We start from the raw sequence: 21,159 nt of genomic DNA, 5'->3' as shown, positions 1-21,159 counted from the left end.
TTTACGCTGAAATCAACAAAATTTCACATATTTGACAGCAGCCAGCATTATAGTGGGAGGGCAATGTATGATGATGGCAATGTTCTCAACAAGGTGTTTCTCACCCAGTGCTACATTCTCAAAGAAATACAACAGACCAAGCATTAGTTTCTCAAGAAAATACTTTTTTACCACGTTTTACTTTCTCAACAATACAGAATTTAGTTGTCAACAAAATATAACAGAACAACAGCAATCAGGGGTAAAGCTCACCATGATTATCGACAACAAAGCAAAACTGCAAATTAAGCCCACAATATCCCAAAGATAAAGGGGAGAAAATGCTATTGTGAGTTGAAATATTTGGCAAACGTCTACATCTTTGGTGTGGATTATGACAGTCCTCAGGTAACCATTTTTGTACCAAAATAATAAAACCATAAATATATTATCTCAACATTTTTTTCACACATTGGAATGTTGTTAAAAAAAACAAAAAAACAAAAAGAAAATCCCTATCAGCATCAGCAAATCACGTCACGTACAATCTGTAAAAGGTCTGGGGTCTTAAGATCACAGATACTGACAATGTGTCAGGTTAAAGCTTATGCCTTTCTTTTCTCCACTTCAACACCAGCTGTCAGCTATAATTTTTATCATATCTGAACAGTGTGCCCTTATAGCAGGATGGTTCAAACGCTGACATACAGATATTTAGAGTTGCCCGCTAACTGAAATACCACAGCACAAAACAAACATCACCTCACAAACATGTACATATATTCCTCAACACATCTGCCAAGTTTCACCCCTTAGATTTGATACTGAGTCTGCCAAAGAGGTCAAGACACATGAATGCCCAACTTCTGCTCAACACATAAAGTAGTAAAGGTGTAAATTTGGTAATTTACGGTAATTAATATGCACTCAGAAAATCACTGATGGATCTTTCAGGTCAATACATGCAGTTCTTTTTGAGATACCAGCGCTAATATTTTGCTCAACACTGTTTCTCACACAGAATGCACTGAGTCATGAATTTTTGTAATTTACGGTATTTAATACGCAAATCCCGGCATCCCTGTTGTGCTCCGCATGTGCGCAAAGCCTCCGCTCAAAACATGCCGTACTTTTTAAGCTAAGCTCGAAGCAAGATATACGCTAAGAATTACTTTCGGAGGCGCTTCACTGACAAGTCAATAAGAAAATATTCCACGGCATGGAACCAAAAAACATGAGGCAAATCTACCTATATTGTCCCCATTGTTGAGTTCAGTTGACAAAAAACTATATTATCCCCTCTCTTACCCTATGTATTATATACCCATGGGAACAAACACTGTGGTGATCATTTCTTCTCAGCTAGAAATACGCTATAATTAGTTGAGTACAACCAGTTAAAATGTGATGGAAGTGCGACAGAGTTCAAACAGTGATATGTGACATACGTTGTTGTTGTTGTTTTTTGGTAATACAGTTACAAGTATATATCTAAAAGAAAAAGCATATCAAAAATGATAATGACTGCTTTAACTGTGGTCAGAGCTTCATGTACATCAAAATTAAAAAACTGTATGGAAAGTTGCATTTTTTTGTTGCTAATTCTCAATGCCAAACTTGTATTACTGCTTTCTGAAATTCAAAAGTGTATCAAAAATACCAACATTGACATTTTAATAAGACTTTGACTAAAACTCTAAAAGTGATAATATCAAAACAAAATAAATATGTCTAAATTTGTTTTTTTTTCTTTGTTCTAACAGAATTGTCTGAGAGTTAAAGTATCGCTGCCTATTCAAGTACATGTATACATGTCAAACATTACACTATGTAAGATCATACAGGTGTATGTATTACAACAGAAAGATGCTCCAAGAAAAGCATCAGTCAAAATCAAAAAGTAACTATTCTAATGTAGAAATGACCACTTTATCTCCCAAGCAGAGTAAACAACTAAACAACGCACGCCAAATCTAGGCAAGTGTACTGAACATATCTGCTTTTGACACATTTTCCAAAGTGCCCTGAACAGAGTATGTTTCACCTCATTTTCTGCAAAAAGTAGAAAATGTTGTGTTAAACTATTAATGAGACAATTACAAGGTCCAGTCCACTGGGGATTTCCCTCTCTTTGCGAGCTCGGCATTGGCCTTAGAGAAACACTTACATCCAAGAAACTTTGTGACCGACAGAGGGGACGGATGAGCGGCCTTGATGATCGTATGTTTGTTGCCATTGATCAGTTTGTCCTTCTTCTGAGCAAAGCCTCCCCAAAGGATAAAGACAACTCCGTCACAGGAGTCGCTGATAACCTTGATGACCTTGTCGGTAAACTTCTGCCAGCCATATTTGGCATGAGAGTTTGGTTGGTGGGCTCTGTGAGAAATACATGTATACACGTACACTAAACAGTGAACAACAACAAACATTGAAATATACACTGATAATGAGAAGTGTTTGTTGTAATGTACTCTGATAATGGGGAATTTGCTTTGAACAGGTGAGCCTATAGGTTAAGGGTCACCTTCATCTAGACAAATCCATTAGATTCATGAAAAATTAATTCGTTAAAGAATGGGATCCAATTCTTGTCGTCTGTATTTGGATATTAAAAACGTTACTACATTATGCACATACATTTGTAATTAACTGTCTTCGTTAAACAGCTAAATTTCAACTTTGTGATACAAAAGTCCAGAAGTATACATCTCTACTTACTCTACTGTGAGAGTTGCGTTCAGTAGCATCACTCCACGCTCTGCCCACTCTAGCAGACAGCCATGGCTGGGGTCCTTAAACCCAGGCACGTCTGTGGCCAACTCTTTGTAGATGTTTTTCAAAGATGGAGGGACGCGAACTCCTCGAGGCACTGAGAAGGACAAGCCATGAGCCTAGGAAGGGGTGAACAAGGGTTAAATTAGTACTAAATTTTGCTACATGGCCGCATTTGTGCACTTTTTTAGGTTCATAATTGACTAAAATTGTTGTTACTGCATTGCTGTTTAACCACATACACAGGAATTTTCATGGCCAGTTTCATGGTTTAGAGGAAACCGGAGATACCCTATTTCCTCAAACCTTTTCTTATATAAAAAGGCAATTTCCAATTATCTTGTCCATCACCTCTCATGCTGCACAACTAAATTGGTTTACCAATGACACTGCATGTTGACAATTCACTGAAAATGTTTTCAAAATTTTACGTTTCTTCGTATCCAATCAGAAAGCTGACTCACCTGTTCGTCATCATGGTACGGATCCTGACCAAGAATAACCACCTTTACCTGCCGGAAAAAAGAAAGGAAAGATCTCCCACTAAAGTTGATAAAGAGATCAAAGTGCAATTCATCCTTAAAACCATAAATAACTGGACCCTTGTAAGTATTAAAGGGGAGATAACTTATTAGACAACAAATAATTCTGGGGGATATGGGTTTGTGCTCAGCATATCTCTTTAATACTAAAGGTCTGCCAGCAACCTGCGGATGGTTGTAGGTTTCGCCCAGATTCTGCACCATTTTCTCCCACCATAATGCTGTCTGTTGTTGTATAAATGGAATATTCTTGAGTGCAGTGTTAAACACAAAACAAATACTAAATAAATCAATAAGACTAAATATTTCTTTTAGTTTATTTTTTAAAGACCAAATATCACATTTAGTTTTATATCATAATAATGATAAAAGCTGTCAAACTTTGATATCTGTCATACAGGCTATATATGTCATCTTATCATCATTACATTTGAGCTTGGCTTTTCAATTGCTAATGTTGTTTTTGCAAAGTCCACAAAAACTAATCACATGTGAATTACATGCCCATTGTGGTTATCCAAGTAAAGCATCGTCAAACCTTATCAAGTGGTGTTGTGTTGAATGCATTGAAAATCAACTTCTGTGGTGGAAAAATTTTTTTTCCCGCTTCATAGTCAGCGGCTAGTTTTTTCTCAAGCTCTTTGAAGTACGGTGCCTGTAGCTCCTCATTTAAAGCCTCGTTCCAGGATGGTTCATGTATCAGATCTGACAGATGTAGATCCCTCTCAGCTGCACCTGATAAATCACAAAGAGGAGCTAAAGTATTTATTTATTTATTTGAATAGTGTTTTACGCCATAGTCAAGAATGTTTCGCTTATACGATGGCTGCCAGCATTATGGTGGGAGGAAACCAGGCACAGCCTGGGGAAAACCCATGACCATCCGCAGGTTGTTGCCAGACCTTCCCACTTACGACCTGAGAAAGAGCTAAAGTAGAAAGATCCATAAGTAAAATGTAAATATCTTGGCTTTGGAGCTTTTCATGAAGATAAAAAAAACTCTTTGGCTGAAGGTTTTTCATACAGAGAAAATCAGTTGGACTACATTATATGCTGACATTTATAATTTTATAATATCACAATATTCAATATTTTGGTTTCATCATTAGCTTTATGCCATTTTAAAGTGGCATTCAATACTTCAGCATACAACTATGCCATTTTAAAGTACAGTTGGTGAACTGTCTTCCTCCTGGTATTTGACATTTTTCAAAATGTCATTAAGTTAATGCAGAAACAAAACAAAAAAATTTTCCTAGCCTTTTCCTTATATTCGATACATATTAAATCATGGAGTTTACTGTTATTTTTTACTTTTACATGGTACCTTTTCCACTGTGGGAAATAATTTTCTTGATGTACAACAAAGTGACAGTGAAACTGCTCTGTGACAGACAGATTGTCTCCCCTTAATCTGCATGCAGACGCTCATGTAGGCTGGGAGAATAATTTATTAAATAAACTTATTTTTCCATGAAAGCTGTAAATTAGCTGTAAATCTGCACATTGAAATGTACTGGTATTCTGAACTGTTAGTCAGGATGTCATGGCAGAATGTGCTGTACTCCATTTTGCTTTGAAATATTGTTAGGATCAAGCCATCAACTGACAGAGACTGTAGTCCCAACACTTGTTCTGGAATTTTTGCAGTGTAAGTATATTTAATTGTAATGGTTACCTCCCCTGAAGTTCATCTTTTTTCAATGCAGCAATTTTTCTGGAAATGTTTTATAGGGAGCTGTAGAACTTTTCATTTATTTATTTATTTGATTGGTGTTTTATGCCCTACTCAAGAATGTTTCACTTATACCATTACAGTTGGAGGAAACTGGGTAGAGCCCGGCGAAAACCCACAACCATCTGCAGGTTAACTGCTGCAGACCTTCCCACGTACAGCTGGAGAGGAAGCCAGCACAAGACAGTACAAGTCACTTGAAACTCAAGTGACTGGTACTGGTGGGAGGCTCCTGGGTCATTGTGCCTTGATGGCGTGCTAATCCCCTTGGCCACATTGTGCCTTGATGGCGTGCTAACCCCCTTTGCCATGCGAAAGTTTTTGATCTGAACATGAATGCTATTAAAGTAAATACATGGACATGACTTTGTTGACTGGAAGACTGATGAAATCAAGAATCGCATAAAAAGATCATTTTGGCTTACAAAAGGCACCATAATAATTATGTAGCAAGTGTTACAGTTGAATCATTGCTGAAAGTATTTAGGGCCAGTAGTGCATGAATCTATAGGATCAAATATCTGTTGAACTAGAAATATGTCAGATTAAGTGTTAATTTATGGTTAACACTACTAGTCCTGAAATTGTAATTGAACGTATAAACACTAATACTGAATTTTATCATGAAAATCTGAGACAACTCTTAAGTGTTTAAATAAAATAATTAAGTTAAGTCACAATATTAAAGCAGTAAACTGTTTCTGAAGTGAACGTTAAGTTGAACATAAGTCTAATTAGCTCCCCGATCCTGGGGCCGTAATGACCAGTGTGACACCGGACAGTGAGTTGATCCACCTTGCGCACCTGATTTTGGCTTGTCTTTCGTCGGTTTTTGGAACTTAGAATCTTCTGAAAACCGAATTTTCTTCGGGCTTTCTGGTGTATTTCCAGTGGATTTTCTTTTAGGCATGACGTGGTGCTGTTTGACACAAAGGAGCGAAGATTTAGCGTCACACTGTCAATGAAAGCTGCAGACAGGACATGTACGATCAAAATATTTGAGAACGACAGCTCGTGACAACAACAACACACCACCAGCCTGTCAAATTAAACCGGAAGCTGTCACTGGATGTAAACAAACCAGCTAGTCGAGTGACACATAAAAAATGAATTCGATATTTAAATACTGATTAACCAGACTAAACGACTTACAAATATTTCCGAGGTAGTCACAGCGATAGGTGATACAAACCAACAAAGGTATTTAAAACGTTTCATTAATAAGACAGTTTAAATTTTTACCCGGGTGTGGCGATATAAATAAAGTGAAATGGGTAATCTCGAGTTGAAATGGGCCCATATTCGACACATCTTGCTAGCAAATTAAAATTACTGGAAATTTAGAAACAAATTTCAATGACATGGCGGGTGACATAAGTTTAGTCGAATCCTGTTGTTGCAAATTTCTTTAATCGCATCTTCTTCCAGACATGGCAAAAAATGTGTGACGTCATATTTCGGTATTCAGCTCATCACGAACTCCCATTTTGCCCGAAACAGACGACGCTTTCCATGCACAACGGCATAAAGGAAGACTAACACAGGTGTGTCTCGTTTTTCCATTTTGCTTCCGTCGTTGCAAGTATGCTCCAACTGGTGTTTTTCATAGTTATTGTCTTTCTACTTTTTGTTCGCGGTGACAATGCATTGTTTGTTGAGAACTTGACAAGTTACATCCCTGCATTACCGTAACTTGCATCGAAAACTGGACACCTCAAAGTAATCGAGTCACAAGTCGATGTCAATATCTAGGCCTATCTGTTATACAACGTTATAATTGGGTGGAATAATACCTTGATGATTTGAACCTCCCGTCCGTTCTTGACTGTGTTGTTCTTGATATACATTTTTGTATGTTAGGTTTGTTTATTATTATTATTATTATTATTATTATTAGTGGTTAAATTGATTTAATTCTTAATTTTTTAGTGTACTGTTTTCTTTCTTTTTTTTTCTTTTTTTATTTGCAGAAGAGCCTGAAAAATGTCAGGCAAGGAAAAAGTGGTGATCGTCACGGGTGCCAATAGTGGACTGGGGTTTGCAGTCAGCCAGTTACTGTGTGCTGAACAGTATGATGTTATACTGGCCTGTCGCTCAGAGAAGAATGGCAATGACGCGGTGGCGAAAATAATCAAAGAATTTCCTGAAGCCAAGGCTACATTTATGCAGGTACACACGATTGAAATGCTCTTTTCATTAAAGGAAAAGACAGTGTGAAATTGAAAATGAACATCAGGAGAAATAACCAATGAAACCACTCTAAAATTATGTCTACTAAATACTTACTTTTGGGATTTTTTTTTAAATTCAAATTTTTGAATTGTATTGAGCTGTGTGGAGTATACTGTCAGTGGCAATTAAGGTACTCTGACATCACAACACTGTTACTCTTTCTATATTCACCATAATCACTCTCAATCTCAGTAAATCTAACCTTCTCCCATTGCACAAACCTGACATGCTGTCATATTTGGTTCACCATCTAAAAATATGTTCCTAGGGCTTAATCCAACTGGCCCTCCAAATAAAGGTGGCCTAAAGTTTTTTTTTTTTTTGGGGGGGGGGGGGGGGGATTTTGATAAATCATTTATATTTTTCTCAATGTTAATTTCTTTAAAATCTATATCTTCTCCATTAGCCAGAATTAAGGAAAATAATAACTTAGAGTATCCATGTAAACCTGCAAGTCGTAACCTTCTGATCGTAAGTATAAAAAATAAACAAATTGTTTATTGAAAACAGGGTCCTTATTTATTGCAAAGTAACAGTACAAATACGGACCATACAGATACCATTTCTTCAGCGTTAATGTGCAGTTATGGGGGAGATTTTCAGTAATTGCACAATAAACTGGTATTTAATAAAAATGTTGAACTGGCACAGATAAAATTCTGGAAGGACAGGCAACAAATATCAGTACGAATCCCATGTGACACGAGAAACGAAAAAAACATTTTGCCCCCCTAATGAAAAAGAGAGATTCTAAATAAAGTAACTTTGAGCAAATAAAAAAAAGAAACAAAAAGGAAAGAAATATTCCATGAATAACGTGATAAAAACTGGAATTTTTGGTTTGTCAGAGGGATTACCACCAACAAACATATTTCGAATGTTTGCTTGGCTTTATACAGCAATATAAAGGATTGTAAAGTTGGGAGTAGCTCTCTAAGGGCACGAGCGTGATATGACTGGACACTGATTGGCTGTATTCCAGCTTGACCTCGCTGACATGTCCTCTATCAGAGGGTTTGTGGAAAAATTCCTGGCGTCTGGCAAACCTCTGGATATCCTCATCAACAATGCTGGCCTCTCCAAGGACTTTGCCGACACGGAGCGTCATGTGACAAAGGACAACTTTGAGATGACAATGGGAACAAATCATTTAGGTAAACCCAAGAAGTGTTCTGTTTTGTTTTGTTGTGTTTTTACCCCGTGGCCATGTATATACACGCATTTCCTCTCGTTAACCAAAAGATTTTGAGAACCATATTACATGTACTTCTTTTTTTATGACAGTGAGAAGCAACGACATAAGTTAATCCAGTTGTTTATTTTATTTGATTTTATTTCTAACTCAACTAATCTATGTCTAGTAATTTCAGGTCATTGGTTGTTGGCCAGTCAGCTGTTACCAGCTTTAAGGAGTGAGCCAATCAGACACAGAACAAACTCAACCAATCTTTGTCTTTCAATCTTTCAGGTCATTTCTTGTTGACCAACCTCCTGTTACCAGCACTGAAGGATCGAGCGAAGGAGACACAGGACATCAGAATTGTGGTTGTCACCTCCGGCCTGCATGATATCAAGATGAAGGGATCGGGGAGGAAGGGTTGGTAACTGTTACAACAGATCTGTCCTCTGTGAAATGAAGACAATTTTTCAGTTATAGCACCCAACCGTGAGCAAATCAGAAAAGAGTGTGAGACATGAAAAGGAAGTCTAAAACAAGGATATTGATTTTAAGGGAAATAGATAGTTATGCCAAAGAAATGGAAATCTTGTTTTCCTGTTGGAGGCATTTTTTAAATCCATAAATCAACTAATCTTTTTTATGCATATTTTCTGTAAGTGGTTGAATATTGTCAGTAATTTTGTTATCGGTGAACTTCAGTGGAAATGCAGGAACTGCTTAATACCCCCCCCCCCCCTAACACCCCCCCCCCCCCCCTTTCACACCCCCTCCCCATCCTTCCCTCCCTCACTGATTCCATTTAGACTCCCTTCAAACATACATTAAACACAGACAGATTTAATACATTTCATCCAGGGTTGTGACAAAAACTTTGACTCAAATGTTTTTACACAAATATCTTTGTTTATGCACCTGTGATATCAACTTGATGGCATTGAATCCCCCACACATGGCTTGTACAGACCCTGGTGTCAAAGTTATTAGTTCTGGTTTATTGTGAACAAATATGAAAAGGAGAAGGGGCCACATTCCCAAAATTTTGAATATGGAAACTTTTAAAAGTTTCAGCAAGAATGTTTTTCAAACTAGTTTTTACAGTGTAACAATATATGTATAAATTATAGCATAAAAATTTATGACAAAAGTTCTCAAAACTTTATTTTTGAAGTACATTGTGGATGCCTTAATGCTAAAGCACGAATCACACAAATCAGATTAATCTTCTTCTGCTTTTTTTGCATTAGAATTGCGTCCCATGTCCCTTGACAACTTGATGCTTGATGAAGAAGGCACTTATAATGGTGGCCAAGCTTACAAGGACTCCAAGTTGGCTAATATTCTATTTACCTACGAGCTAGCTCGTCAGCTGGAGGGTACAGGTCTCACTGTCAACTGTCTTTGTCCAGGTAAGAGAAAATGACTACTGTTCTGTTTACTTGTGAGTTGACTCGTCAGCTGGAGGGTACAGGTGTCACTATCAACTGTCTGTGTCCAGGTAAGAGAAAATGACTACTGTCCTGTTTACTTGTGAGTTGGCTTGTCATCTGGAAGGTACAGGTGTGACGGCCAACTGTCTTTGTCCAGGTAAGACAAACTGACTACTGTTCTGTTCACCTGTGAGTTGGCTTGTCGGCTGGAGGGTACAGGTGTCACTGTCAACTGTCTATTTCCAGGTAAGACAAACTGACTACTGTTCTGTTCACCTGTGAGTTGGCTCGTCAGCTGGAAGGTACAGGTGTGACGGCCAACTGTCTGTGTCCAGGTAAGACAAACTGACTACTGTTCTGTTTACCTGTGAGTTGACTCATCAGCTGGAGGGTACAGGTGTCATTGTCAACTGCCTGTGTCCAGGTAAGACAAACTGACTACTGTTCTTTTTACCTGTGAGTTGACTTTTCAGCTGGAGGGTACAGGTGTCACTGTCAACTGTCTGAGTCCAGGTAAGTCAAACTGACTACTGTTCTGTTCACCTGTGAGTTGACTCTTCAGCTGGAGGGTACAGGTGTCACTGTCAACTGCCTGTGTCCAGGTAAGACAAACTGACTACTGTTCTGTTCACCTGTGAGTTGACTCGTCAGCTGGAGGGTACAGGTGTCACTGTCAACTGTCTGTGTCCAGGTAAGACAAACTGACTACTGTTCTGTTCACCTGTGAGTTGTCTTGTCAGCTGGAACGTACAGGTGTCATTGTCAACTGTCTTTGTCCAGGTAAGAGAAAATGACTAATGTCCTGTTTACTTGTGAGTTGGCTTGTCAGCTGGAGGGTACAGGTGTGACGGCCAACTGTCTGTGTCCAGGTAAGACAAACTGACTACTGTTCTGTTCACCTGTGAGTTGACTCGTCAGCTGGAGGGTACAGGTGTCACTGTGAACTATCTGTGTCCAGGTAAGACAAACTGACAACTGTTCTGTTCACCTGTGAGTTGACTCGTCACCTGGAGGGTACAGGTGTCACTGTCAACTGTCTGTGTCCAGGTAAGACAAACTGACTACTGTTCACCTGTGAGTTGGATCGTCAGCTGGAGGGTAAAGGTGTCACTGTCAACTGTCTGTGTCCAGGTAAGACAAACTGACTACTGTTCTGTTCACCTGTGAGTTGTCTTGTCAGCTGGAGGGTACAGGTGTCATTGTCAACTGTCATTGTCCAGGTAAGAGAAAATGACTAATGTCCTGTTTACTTGTGAGTTGGCTTGTCAGCTGGAGAGTACAGGTGTGACGGCCAACTTTCTTTGTCCAGGTAAGATAAACTGACTACTGTTCTGTTCACCTGTGAGTTGGCTTGTCAGCTGGAGGGTACAGGTGTCACTGTCAACTGCCTGTGCCCAGGTAAGACAAACTGACTACTGTTCTGTTTGCGTGTGAGTTGGCTGGTCAGCTGGCGGGTACAGGTGTGACGGCCAACTGCCTGTGTCCAGATAAGACAAACTGACTACTGTTCTGTTCACCTGTGAGTTGGCTCGTCAGCTAGAGGGTACAAGTGTCACTGTCAACTGTCATTGTCCAGGTAAGAGAAAATGACTAATGTCCTGTTTACTTGTGAGTTGGCTTGTCAGCTGGAGAGTACAGGTGTGACGGCCAACTGTCTTTGTCCAGGTAAGACAAACTGACTACTGTTCTGTTCACCTGTGAGTTGGCTTGTCAGCTGGCGGGTACAGGTGTCACTGTCAACTGCCTGTGCCCAGGTAAGACAAACTGACTACTGTTCTGTTTGCGTGTGAGTTGGCTGGTCAGCTGGCGGGTACAGGTGTGACGGCCAACTGCCTGTGTCCAGATAAGACAAACTGACTACTGTTCTGTTCACCTGTGAGTTGGCTCGTCAGCTAGAGGGTACAAGTGTCACTGTCAACTGCCTGCGTCCAGGTAAGACAAACTGACTACTGTTCTGTTCACCTGTGAGTTGACTCGTCACCTGGAGGGTACAGGTATACCTGTCAAATGTCTGTGTCCAGGTAAGAGAAACTGACTGCTGTTCTGTTTACCTGTGAGTTGACTCGTCAGCTGGAGGGTACAGGTATAGCTGTCAAATGTCTGTGTCCAGGTAAGACAAACTGACTACTGTTCTGTTTACCTGTGAGTTGACTCATCAGCTGGCGGGTACAGGTGTCACTGTCAACTGCTTGTGTCCAGGTAAGACAAACTGACTACTGTTCTGTTTACCTGTGAGTTGGCTTGTCAGGGTACAGGTGTCTAACTGACTACTGTTCTGTTTACCTGTGAGTTGACTCGTCAGCTGGAGGGTACAGGTGTCACTGTCAACTGTCTGTGTCCAGGTAAGACAAACTGACAACTGTTCTGTTCACCTGTGAGTTGACTCGTCAGCTGGAGGGTACAGGTGTCACTGTCAACTATCTGTGTCCAGGTAAGACAAACTGACTACTGTTCTGTTCACCTGTGAGTTGGCTTGTCAGCTGGCGGGTACAGGTGTCACTGTCAACTGTCATTGCCCAGGTAAGACGAATTGACTACTGTTCTGTTCACCTGTGAGTTGACTCGTCAGCTGGAGGGTACAGGTGTCACTGTCAACTGCCTGCGTCCAGGTAAGACAAACTGACTACTGTTCTGTTCACCTGTGAGTTGACTCGTCAGCTGGAGGGTACATGTGTCACTGTCAACTGTCTGTGTCCAGGTAAGACAAACTGACTACTGTTCACCTGTGAGTTGGATCGTCAGCTGGAGGGTACAGGTGTCACTGTCAACTGTCTGTGTCCAGGTAAGACAAACTGACAACTGTTCTGTTCACCTGTGAGTTGTCTTGTCAGCTGGAGGGTACAGGTGTCATTGTCAACTGTCTTTGTCCAGGTAAGAGAAAATGACTAATGTCCTGTTTACTTGTGAGTTGGCTTGTCAGCTGGAGGGTACAGGTGTGACGGCCAACTGTCTGTGTCCAGGTAAGACAAACTGACTACTGTTCTGTTCACCTGTGAGTTGGCTCGTCAGCTAGAGGGTACAAGTGTCACTGTCAACTGCCTGTGTCCAGGTAAGACAAACTGACTACTGTTCTGTTCACCTGTGAGTTGACTCGTCAGCTGGCGGGTACAGGTGTCACTGTCAACTGTCTGTTTCCAGGTAAGACAAACTGACTACTGTTTTGTTCACCTGTGAGTTGGCTTGTCGGCTGGAGGGTACAGGTGTCACTGTCAACTGTCTATTTCCAGGTAAGACAAACTGACTACTGTTCTGTTTACCTGTGAGTTGACTCATCAGCTGGAGGGTACAGGTGTCACTGTCAACTGCCTGTGTCCAGGTAAGACAAACTGACTACTGTTCTGTTCACCTGTGAGTTGGCTCGTCAGCTGGAGGGTACAGGTGTCACTGTCAACTGTCCTTGTCCAAGTAAGACAAACTGACTACTGTTCACCTGTGAGTTGGGTCGTCAGCTGGAGGGTACAGGTGTCACTGTCAACTGTCTGAGTCCAGGTAAGACAAACTGACAACTGTTCTGTTTACCTGTGAGTTGGCTCGTCAGCTGGAAGGTACAGGTGTCACTGTCAAATGTTTGTCCAGGTAAGACAAACTGACTTTTGTCATATTTACATGTGAGTTAGCTCATCATTTTGTATTGAATTTGATTTGGTGTTTTATGCTGTACTCAAGAAGATTTCACTTATACGACGCCTGCCAGTTTTATGATGGGAGGAAACCAGGCAGAACGCCAGACTTCTTCACATACGACCAAATAGGAAGCTAGTGGTGATAGCTCATCAGCTGGACAGTGCAAGTTGCAGGTAATTTCATAATAGTGACGGGGGCGGGGGCCTCTGTGGCTCAGTTGGTTAGCGCGCTAGCGCAGCATAATGAGCCAGGAGCCTCTTAAACATGCGGCCGCTGTAAGTTCAAGTCCAGCCCATGCTAGCGTCCTCTGCGGCCGTACGTGGGGCGGTCTTCCAGCAACCTGCAGATGGTCGTGGGTTTCCCCCGGGCTCTGCCCGGTTTCCACTCACCATAATGCTTGCTGTCGCCGTATAAGTGAAATATTCTTGAGTACGGCGTAAAACTCCAATCAAATATATAAATAGATAATAGTGACGTAATAAGTTGGTAGCGAGAACTTTAACTTTTTAAGGTGGGCTTAGCAAATTTATCACTGATTTCTTTACTGGTGATCTAAATGAATTTTCCTCTGATCCAGGATTTATTCCCGACACCAATTTTATCCGTAACGCCAATGGGTTCGCAAAGTTTATGCTGCGCACTATTCTGAAGCCTATTTTCTGGCTGAAAAACACAACGCGTACAGTGGAACAGGGAGCTACAGCAATCAAAGACCTGGCTACTAATGAGAGTCTGAAAGGTGAGTCTGTACTACCTGACACGCCCATGTTAGAGAAAGTGGAACATGATGTTGCCTCATTGGCACCCATGTAGCTAAAAATCTAAACTGGGTTTGCGTGATGTCAGCGGAAAGAGATTTGTTTTCGGGTTTTAGAAATTACATGATTGGGCTTTTGATTTTCTGTCTTACTTTGAACAGCAATGTCTTGGCTATGCTAACATCACAAAGTTATAAAGGTATGCTTTTGTAAACTTTATTTGAGGTACATTATTGCTGCATATGCCCAGGTTCCTTCCACCATAAAGCTGGCGGCAGTGGTAGAAGTGAAATAAATCATCAGTCAAATGAGTAAATATGTTTAGTCTGATGCTATCTTTTCTCTTAAGGGTTTGCTTGTCTGACATCATTTCAGCATCCATTTTAGGGAGCGGATCTTGAGTGAATGGTTTAGTTTAGTATTTAATTGTTTAGCCATACAGGCCTCTGTGGCTGTGGTTAGCACATCAGTGTGGTGCAATGACCCAAGAGCCTCTCACCCATGCAGTCACTGTGAGTTTAAGTCCAGTATATGCTGGCTTCCTCTCCGGCCATATGTAGAAAGGTCTGTCAGCAATCTGCGGATGGTCGTGGGTTTCCCAAGGACTCCACCCGGTTTCTTCCTGCCATAATGCTGGCTGCCATCATATAAGTGAAATATTCTTGAGTACGGCATAAAACACCAATCGAATTATATAAATGAATAAATTGCTTGCTCACACATGACGTGGGTTCAATACCATGCTTGGGTCAACCTTGTTCTATTATTTGGCCTTACATGAAGTTCTCTTGAGACTACTTGTCACACACCAATATGACATGTCACATACCCTCATTCTTCAACCTTTTCAAACACCTCAGCAACCAATATTTTGAAATATTCTGAGGGAACTATGAGGCAGAGACAAATAATTTGCAAAGTTTAAAGAAGTTTGCATCTTTCATGACACAAACAAATCATTTTTGTAATAATTGTATTCATAACTTCCACTGAGAAATGTGATTTAGCGGTTGAAGAGGTTGAAGATTTACAGTATGTTACATGTGGAAAAGTGTACCAGTATAATTTGTATGAGATTTGACTCAAGGCACTCTTGTTTCCAACACCCATGGAACATTGGCCAGCATCATGTAAAGTAAATTAAACAAAGAAACTCTCAAGTACACCAACAGAGCAATAGTATTTTAGTCTTGTGTAATGTAGTACACACCTTTTTTTAACAGAGAGTACTCAAAAATGTCGTAGTACACAAATTGCCCAGTTTTGGAGACCTCATATTCATTCAGTGACTTGTACATTTGGAAAACTCATTTCATTTTTCTTTTCCGTATACATGTACCTTAATTCCTGAAGCGTTTCAACCACCACTGCGACCAGTAGTTTTAAACATTCTTGATTTTTTGTTTTTTTTGTTTTTTGATTGGTGTTTTACGCTGTACTCAAGAATATTTCACTTATACAACGGCGGCCAGCATTATGGTGGGTGGAAACCGGGCAGAGCCCGGGGGAAACCCACGACCATCCGCAGGTTGCTGGCAGACCTTCCCACGTTCGGCCGGAGAGGAAGCCAGCATGAGCTGGTCTTGAACTCACAGCGACCGCATTGGTGAGAGGCTTCTGGGTCATTACGCTGCGCTAGCGCGCTAACCGACTGAACCACGGAGGCCCCAAACATTATTGAGAGAACTATGGGTTATGGAGAAATAATTTGCATAGGTTTTACAAAGCTTGCATCCTTAGTGACACAAACAAATCGTGTTAGCCTAATTTTGATAATAATTGTATGTATAAATTCCACTGAAAAAAGTGCTTTTTCTGAATCGTGTGTATTTTTGGTTTCATTGATACTTCACCAGATTACCTATAATTCTGCAAAAATATGAAAAGACACCCTAAAATTTTGAACACAAAAGTGCAAAATTAGAGAAATTAAAGTACTACAACATATTAATTAAATATTTTCCCAATACCGTATCATCTTACCTTCCAGACAAACCTAAAAACAACTTTATAAAATTAGTATAACTCTTAGAAATGAGGAACGTAGTTATGGACGAACTTTGAGGTAATTTAGGAAAGTTTTTTTGGATGTAAATGAAAAGTTCCAGATAGATAACCATATGTACAACTTTTGAGACCCATGGTGGCAGAGGTATAGATCTCAGAAGTGTTGGTGTCCTTTCAGGTGTCAGTGGGATACTTTCCCTGAGGGGCTGAGGTGTAGATCTCAGAAGTGTTGGTGTCCTTTCAGGTGTCAGTGGGATATTTTCCCTGAGGGGCTGAGGTGTAGATCTCAGAAGTGTTGGTGTCCTTTCAGGTGTAAGTGGGAAGTATTTCCGTGACATGAAGGAAGCAGTGTCCTCCGAAGAATCCCAGGATATGGAGTTACAGAAGGGCCTGTGGGCAGCCAGTGCCAAGTACTGTGAACTGGAGACGACCAACTAGGCTCAGAGCTAGAGGAACGGAGGGGAGGGGGAGCGGAGGGACCACCTGCAGATTGCAGGTGTCAAAAAGCAGACTACAGGTTTCCGCATGCAGGCTACTGGTGTCAACATGCAGACTACAGGTGTCAACATGTGAAGTACAGGTCTTAAAATACAAACTACAGATGTCAACATACAGACTACAGGTGGTAAAATATTGACTACAAAATGTCAACATGTGGATTACGGGTATGAATATTTGAAAAACAAATATCATGAAAGATGTTAATGCTGACATGGCAACTATGTAATTTACCTCCAAAACAATGCTTTCCTTATTTTTCTACATGTTATTTTAATGCAATAACACAATTGTATTCATTTGGGCTGATGGTGGCTCATTTACTCCTCATAACACAGTTTTATACATTTGGGCCTATGATAACTCATTTACTGTTCATAACACAACTGTATACATTTGGGCCTATGGTGGCTCATTTACTCCATATAACACAACTGTATACATTTGAGTCATGGTGGCTCATTTACTCCTCATAATAGGACTGTATACATTTGGGCCTATGATGGCCCATTTACTGCCCATAACACGACTGTATACATTTGGGCTGATGGCAGCCCATTTACTCCTCATAACACAACTGTATACAATTGGGCCAGTGCTGGCTCATTTACTCCTCCTAACACAACCATTCATTTTGGCCTGTGATGGCTCATTTACTCATAAAACAACTGTATACATTTGGGCCGATGGTGGCTGACTTACTCTACATAACACAACTATACATTTAGGCCTATGGTGGCTTATTTAGTATACACAGAAAATTGCTGTAATTACTTTTCACTCTTGGGATGTGCTATCTACATGACAACTGTATACATTTGAGCCTGTGGTGACTCATTTACTCCTCATAACACAACTGTATACATTTGGGCCATTGGTGGCTCATTTACTCATCATAACAACTGTATACATTTGGGCCTATGATGGCTCATTTACTCCTCATAACATGACTGTATACATTTGGGCTGATGGTGGCTCATATACTCCTCATAACACGACTGTATACATTTGGGCCGATGGTGGCTCATTTACTCCTCATCACACAACTGTATACATTTGGGCCTGTGATGGCTCATTTACTCCTCATCACACAACTGTATACATTTGGGCCTGTGATGGCTCATTTACTCCTCATCACACAACTGTATACATTTGGGCCTGTGATGGCTCATTTACTCCTCATCACACAACTGTATACATTTGGGCCTGTGATGGCTCATTTTCTCCTCATAACACAACTGTATACATTTGGGCCGATGGTGGCTCATTTACTCCTCGAAACACAATTGTATACATTTGGGCCTGTGATGGCTCATTTACTCCTCATAATACAACTGTATACATTTGGGCCTGTGATGGCTCATGTACGCCTCATAACACAACTGTATACATATGGGCCTATGATAACTCATTTATAACAACTGTATACATTTGGGCCCATGTTGGCTCATTTGCTCTACATAACACATCTATACATTTACGCCTATGGTGGCTCGTTTACTATACACAGAAAATTGCTGTAATTACTTTTCACTCTTGGGATGTGCTATCTGCATTCATGAATGCACTCAACTTGCATTTAAATACATATAAATAAACAAATTAAGAAGGAAACTGTCAGATCAGCCATAACGTAAATATAAAGTCCAGTGTCTGTAAACTGTAGACGAGAAAAGTTTGCTTTTTTGACGAGTTTTTGATCAGAAACTCAGAAACAATAATTAGATCTGTGTTCTGTTAGTGAGAGGACAGAATTCCGAGAAATACAATGACATTATTGGTTGTGACTCGTATACACAAATTACACAACACCCCCTGTTGGCCATCACATCGCAGTAGGCATAGAGAGCGAGATGCATACATTGTACGGAAATTTACTGAAGGTTATACAATATTACCCCCTGAGTCTGAAGAGTTCAGGGTGCAGCTAGCCAAACTTAGCGGCCATCAGGTATTTGTATTAATACTGGATCACAAAAAAACTTTAAAAGTCTTGAATCCAGTCAAGAGAAGCCTTTAAAGTGCCAATTTTTTAGCTCACTTGAACGATGCAAGGAGAGGTATAGTGAGAGGGAGATCAGAGGCTGGCGGTGGCGTTGTCCAGTTTTGTTGAAGTTTTTGGCCAGTCATAGGGTTGCAGTTACCACCCATACCCAATTGCCAAGTGCAGTGCGCAATTTGCGTATTGAAGACCTCTGAGGTAAATTTGTGCGTGAAATCCCACAGTGTCTTTTACCACTGCAATGATTAACGACTCCATAACAGACGAAGTCTCTGCTCTGCAATCCTTACACATACTGTAGACCATCATATCTGTAACAGGGTAATGTTTGGCCTTTCTTGTTGATTTAATGGCAAGATCTTAACACTGTCTAATTAGATAATAATATCTATGTATGACAATGTCCATTATTCTTCTTCATTTTGGTTTCGAGGTCAGTGTTTGAGCGTATCACATGGCTTGAACATTATGCATTTTTATCACCTGCTCAATCAGGTGAGCCACCGGTGTTCTCTGAATGCCTTGTTTTTAGAGTGAACATCATCTAAGAGTTCCCAAGCTATAAATGTACATTTAAGGTAGAAATATTTTCCATATCTAAACATCTGTTCCAGATGTGCTGCTCTTGTTTGGCTTCTATTGTCATATTTGAACCCTCGGGATATTATTTTACCGAACACTGTAACTACTCAGAAGTTTTTGATATTACATAACAAAACAGGAGATTACACGTCAGGATTGCTTTCGGTTTGGTTAAAGTGTCCCCCCCCCCCCAACAAACCCCCTTAGGCATAAATATACGACAAACTACATTCTTTTAAGCATATAATACATATGTCACGTATATGTACATATATATATATATATATATATATATATATATATATATATATATATATATATACACACCAATATACAACTTTGTACATTATACTCGTACCTCCGTATATACATACTCTATTGTGCTATTTTTCTGTGGGGTTTTTTTATTTTGTTTCTTTTTTTTTTTGCCAGATGTAAAAAAATGAAATGCATTTGAATATTTTGCTCCACAGTGGCTTGCCATTGATTGTAACGCGAATTTTTTTTTTACTGGCTACTGATGAAGATCTGTAAAGGTTTCTTGTTCTTTTAATAAGCTAAATACATCTGAAGTCTCTTTCTTAGTTACTGCATACTGTATACCAGGCATCAAAACGATATTGTCTCCCTTGCAACGTACACCATGAAAAATTTATTGAACAGCCCAGGTTCAGCTAAAAATTTGAATTTTTAAATAAATTTGGATATAAGTAAGTATGAGTGTACTTGATTTTGTTATAATGTCATATTGCATTAAATCTTGAATGTGCTGTTAAATAAACTATCACATAGTGTCCGTTTGTCTCCACATTAGAGGTCCATACTTAACTCTGGTTCTTGAACCTGCTTGAAAGCACAAAATATCAGGACGTCAAAAGTTTTTAAAAGCATTTTTTTTTCAGCACTGAGAAATTTGGAAAGGATTAGTGGATGAGGATTATTGCATTTAATTTTTAATTCAAAAAAACAGAAAAAAAATTAATACGAATTCGTTGTTAGTGACTGTTAACTTTGTATGCATAAATTGTACTCTCCTGTAAGAAGTCTGATTTTTATGAATATATACTCATTAATATATGTCAGAGATATAAGATTAAATGATGCAAATCCAGATGTTCAATTTTTATACGCCCACGCCATTGAGCGACGCGTATTATGTTATAGCGATTTTGTCCCTCTGTCCGTCCGTATGTGTGTCCGGACTATACCTCCTGTTGTTTTCCACAAAGAGTTTTAATTCTTGGTGGATGCGTAGATGACGATTTGTCGCGACTCACATTTGTTAATTTCCGCGGTTGTCATGGTAACCGCATATCCTTTTCCTTATATAAAATATTTTAATAAAATACTCCTATCATACCGTACATATGTGTCTGATGTGTTAGATACCTTGACATGAAATATTGGGTTGGGTGAGATGGGGTGGGGTGTGATAGGGGGTTGAAAGTTTATTGGCCCATGAGCTTTTCAAAAATGTGGCCGTTGTGAGTTCTAGTCCAGCTCATGCTAGCTTCCTCTCTGGTCGTTTTTACTAGAAACCTGTGGATTGTAGTGGGTTTCCCTGGCGCTCTGTCCCGGTTTCTTCTCACCATAATACTTGCTACTGTCATACAGGGTATAAGTGATACATTTTTGAGTAGGACATATAACTTCAATCAAATAAGTATACAAGGTGTAAGTGATATATTTTTGAGTACGACGTATGACTTCAGTAAAGTAAGTAAATCAAACTTTGGACATGCTAGCGCAGCATAATAACTCAGAAACTTATCACCAATAAGATTGCTGTGCCCAGCTGAAACTGACTTCCTCTCAGGTCCT

At 39.9% G+C, this 21,159-nt stretch overlaps 2 protein-coding genes across 2 annotated transcripts; one reads left to right on the top strand and one right to left on the bottom strand.

The window, feature by feature from the left end:
• Nucleotides 1–506: 506 nt before the first annotated feature.
• Nucleotides 507–6,233, bottom strand: LOC135477629 (uracil-DNA glycosylase-like). Its single transcript, XM_064757795.1, has 6 exons — nucleotides 6,181–6,233; nucleotides 5,833–5,947; nucleotides 3,832–4,028; nucleotides 3,216–3,263; nucleotides 2,698–2,870; nucleotides 507–2,355 (listed from the first exon to the last, which is right to left on the bottom strand). The coding sequence occupies exons 2-6, from the start codon at nucleotides 5,936–5,938 to the stop codon at nucleotides 2,076–2,078; spliced, it is 804 nt and encodes a 267-aa protein (XP_064613865.1). The 5' UTR covers nucleotides 5,939–5,947; nucleotides 6,181–6,233; the 3' UTR covers nucleotides 507–2,075.
• On the top strand, nucleotides 6,142–19,541 carry LOC135477630 (retinol dehydrogenase 13-like). Its single transcript, XM_064757797.1, has 8 exons — nucleotides 6,142–6,228; nucleotides 6,497–6,572; nucleotides 6,999–7,197; nucleotides 8,243–8,414; nucleotides 8,729–8,857; nucleotides 9,685–9,846; nucleotides 14,069–14,230; nucleotides 16,567–19,541. Exons 3-8 carry the CDS (start codon nucleotides 7,012–7,014, stop codon nucleotides 16,692–16,694), a joined length of 939 nt encoding a protein of 312 aa, XP_064613867.1. The 5' UTR covers nucleotides 6,142–6,228; nucleotides 6,497–6,572; nucleotides 6,999–7,011; the 3' UTR covers nucleotides 16,695–19,541.
• The last annotated feature ends 1,618 nt before the right edge of the window (nucleotides 19,542–21,159 follow it).

This window comes from Liolophura sinensis, chromosome 11, assembly GCF_032854445.1.
Source record: "Liolophura sinensis isolate JHLJ2023 chromosome 11, CUHK_Ljap_v2, whole genome shotgun sequence".
Classification (NCBI taxonomy): domain Eukaryota; kingdom Metazoa; phylum Mollusca; class Polyplacophora; order Chitonida; family Chitonidae; genus Liolophura; species Liolophura sinensis.
Note: the sequence above shows the minus strand (reverse complement) of the source record. Positions and strands in the feature narration are given on the sequence as shown.

Coding starts and splice junctions, on each gene's coding strand:
- LOC135477629 (XM_064757795.1), bottom strand. CDS start 5,938: ATGCCTAAAAGAAAATCCACTGGAAATACACCAGAAAGCCCGAAGAAA. Junction 4,029..5,832: donor GAAAGACAAGCCAAAATCAG/GTGCGCAAGGTG, acceptor GTGATTTATCAG/GTGCAGCTGAGAGGGATCTA. Junction 2,871..3,215: donor CGTACCATGATGACGAACAG/GTGAGTCAGCTT, acceptor ACCCCTTCCTAG/GCTCATGGCTTGTCCTTCTC.
- LOC135477630 (XM_064757797.1), top strand. CDS start 7,012: ATGTCAGGCAAGGAAAAAGTGGTGATCGTCACGGGTGCCAATAGTGGA. Junction 8,858..9,684: donor GAAGGGATCGGGGAGGAAGG/GTTGGTAACTGT, acceptor TTTTTGCATTAG/AATTGCGTCCCATGTCCCTT. Junction 14,231..16,566: donor TACTAATGAGAGTCTGAAAG/GTGAGTCTGTAC, acceptor GTGTCCTTTCAG/GTGTAAGTGGGAAGTATTTC.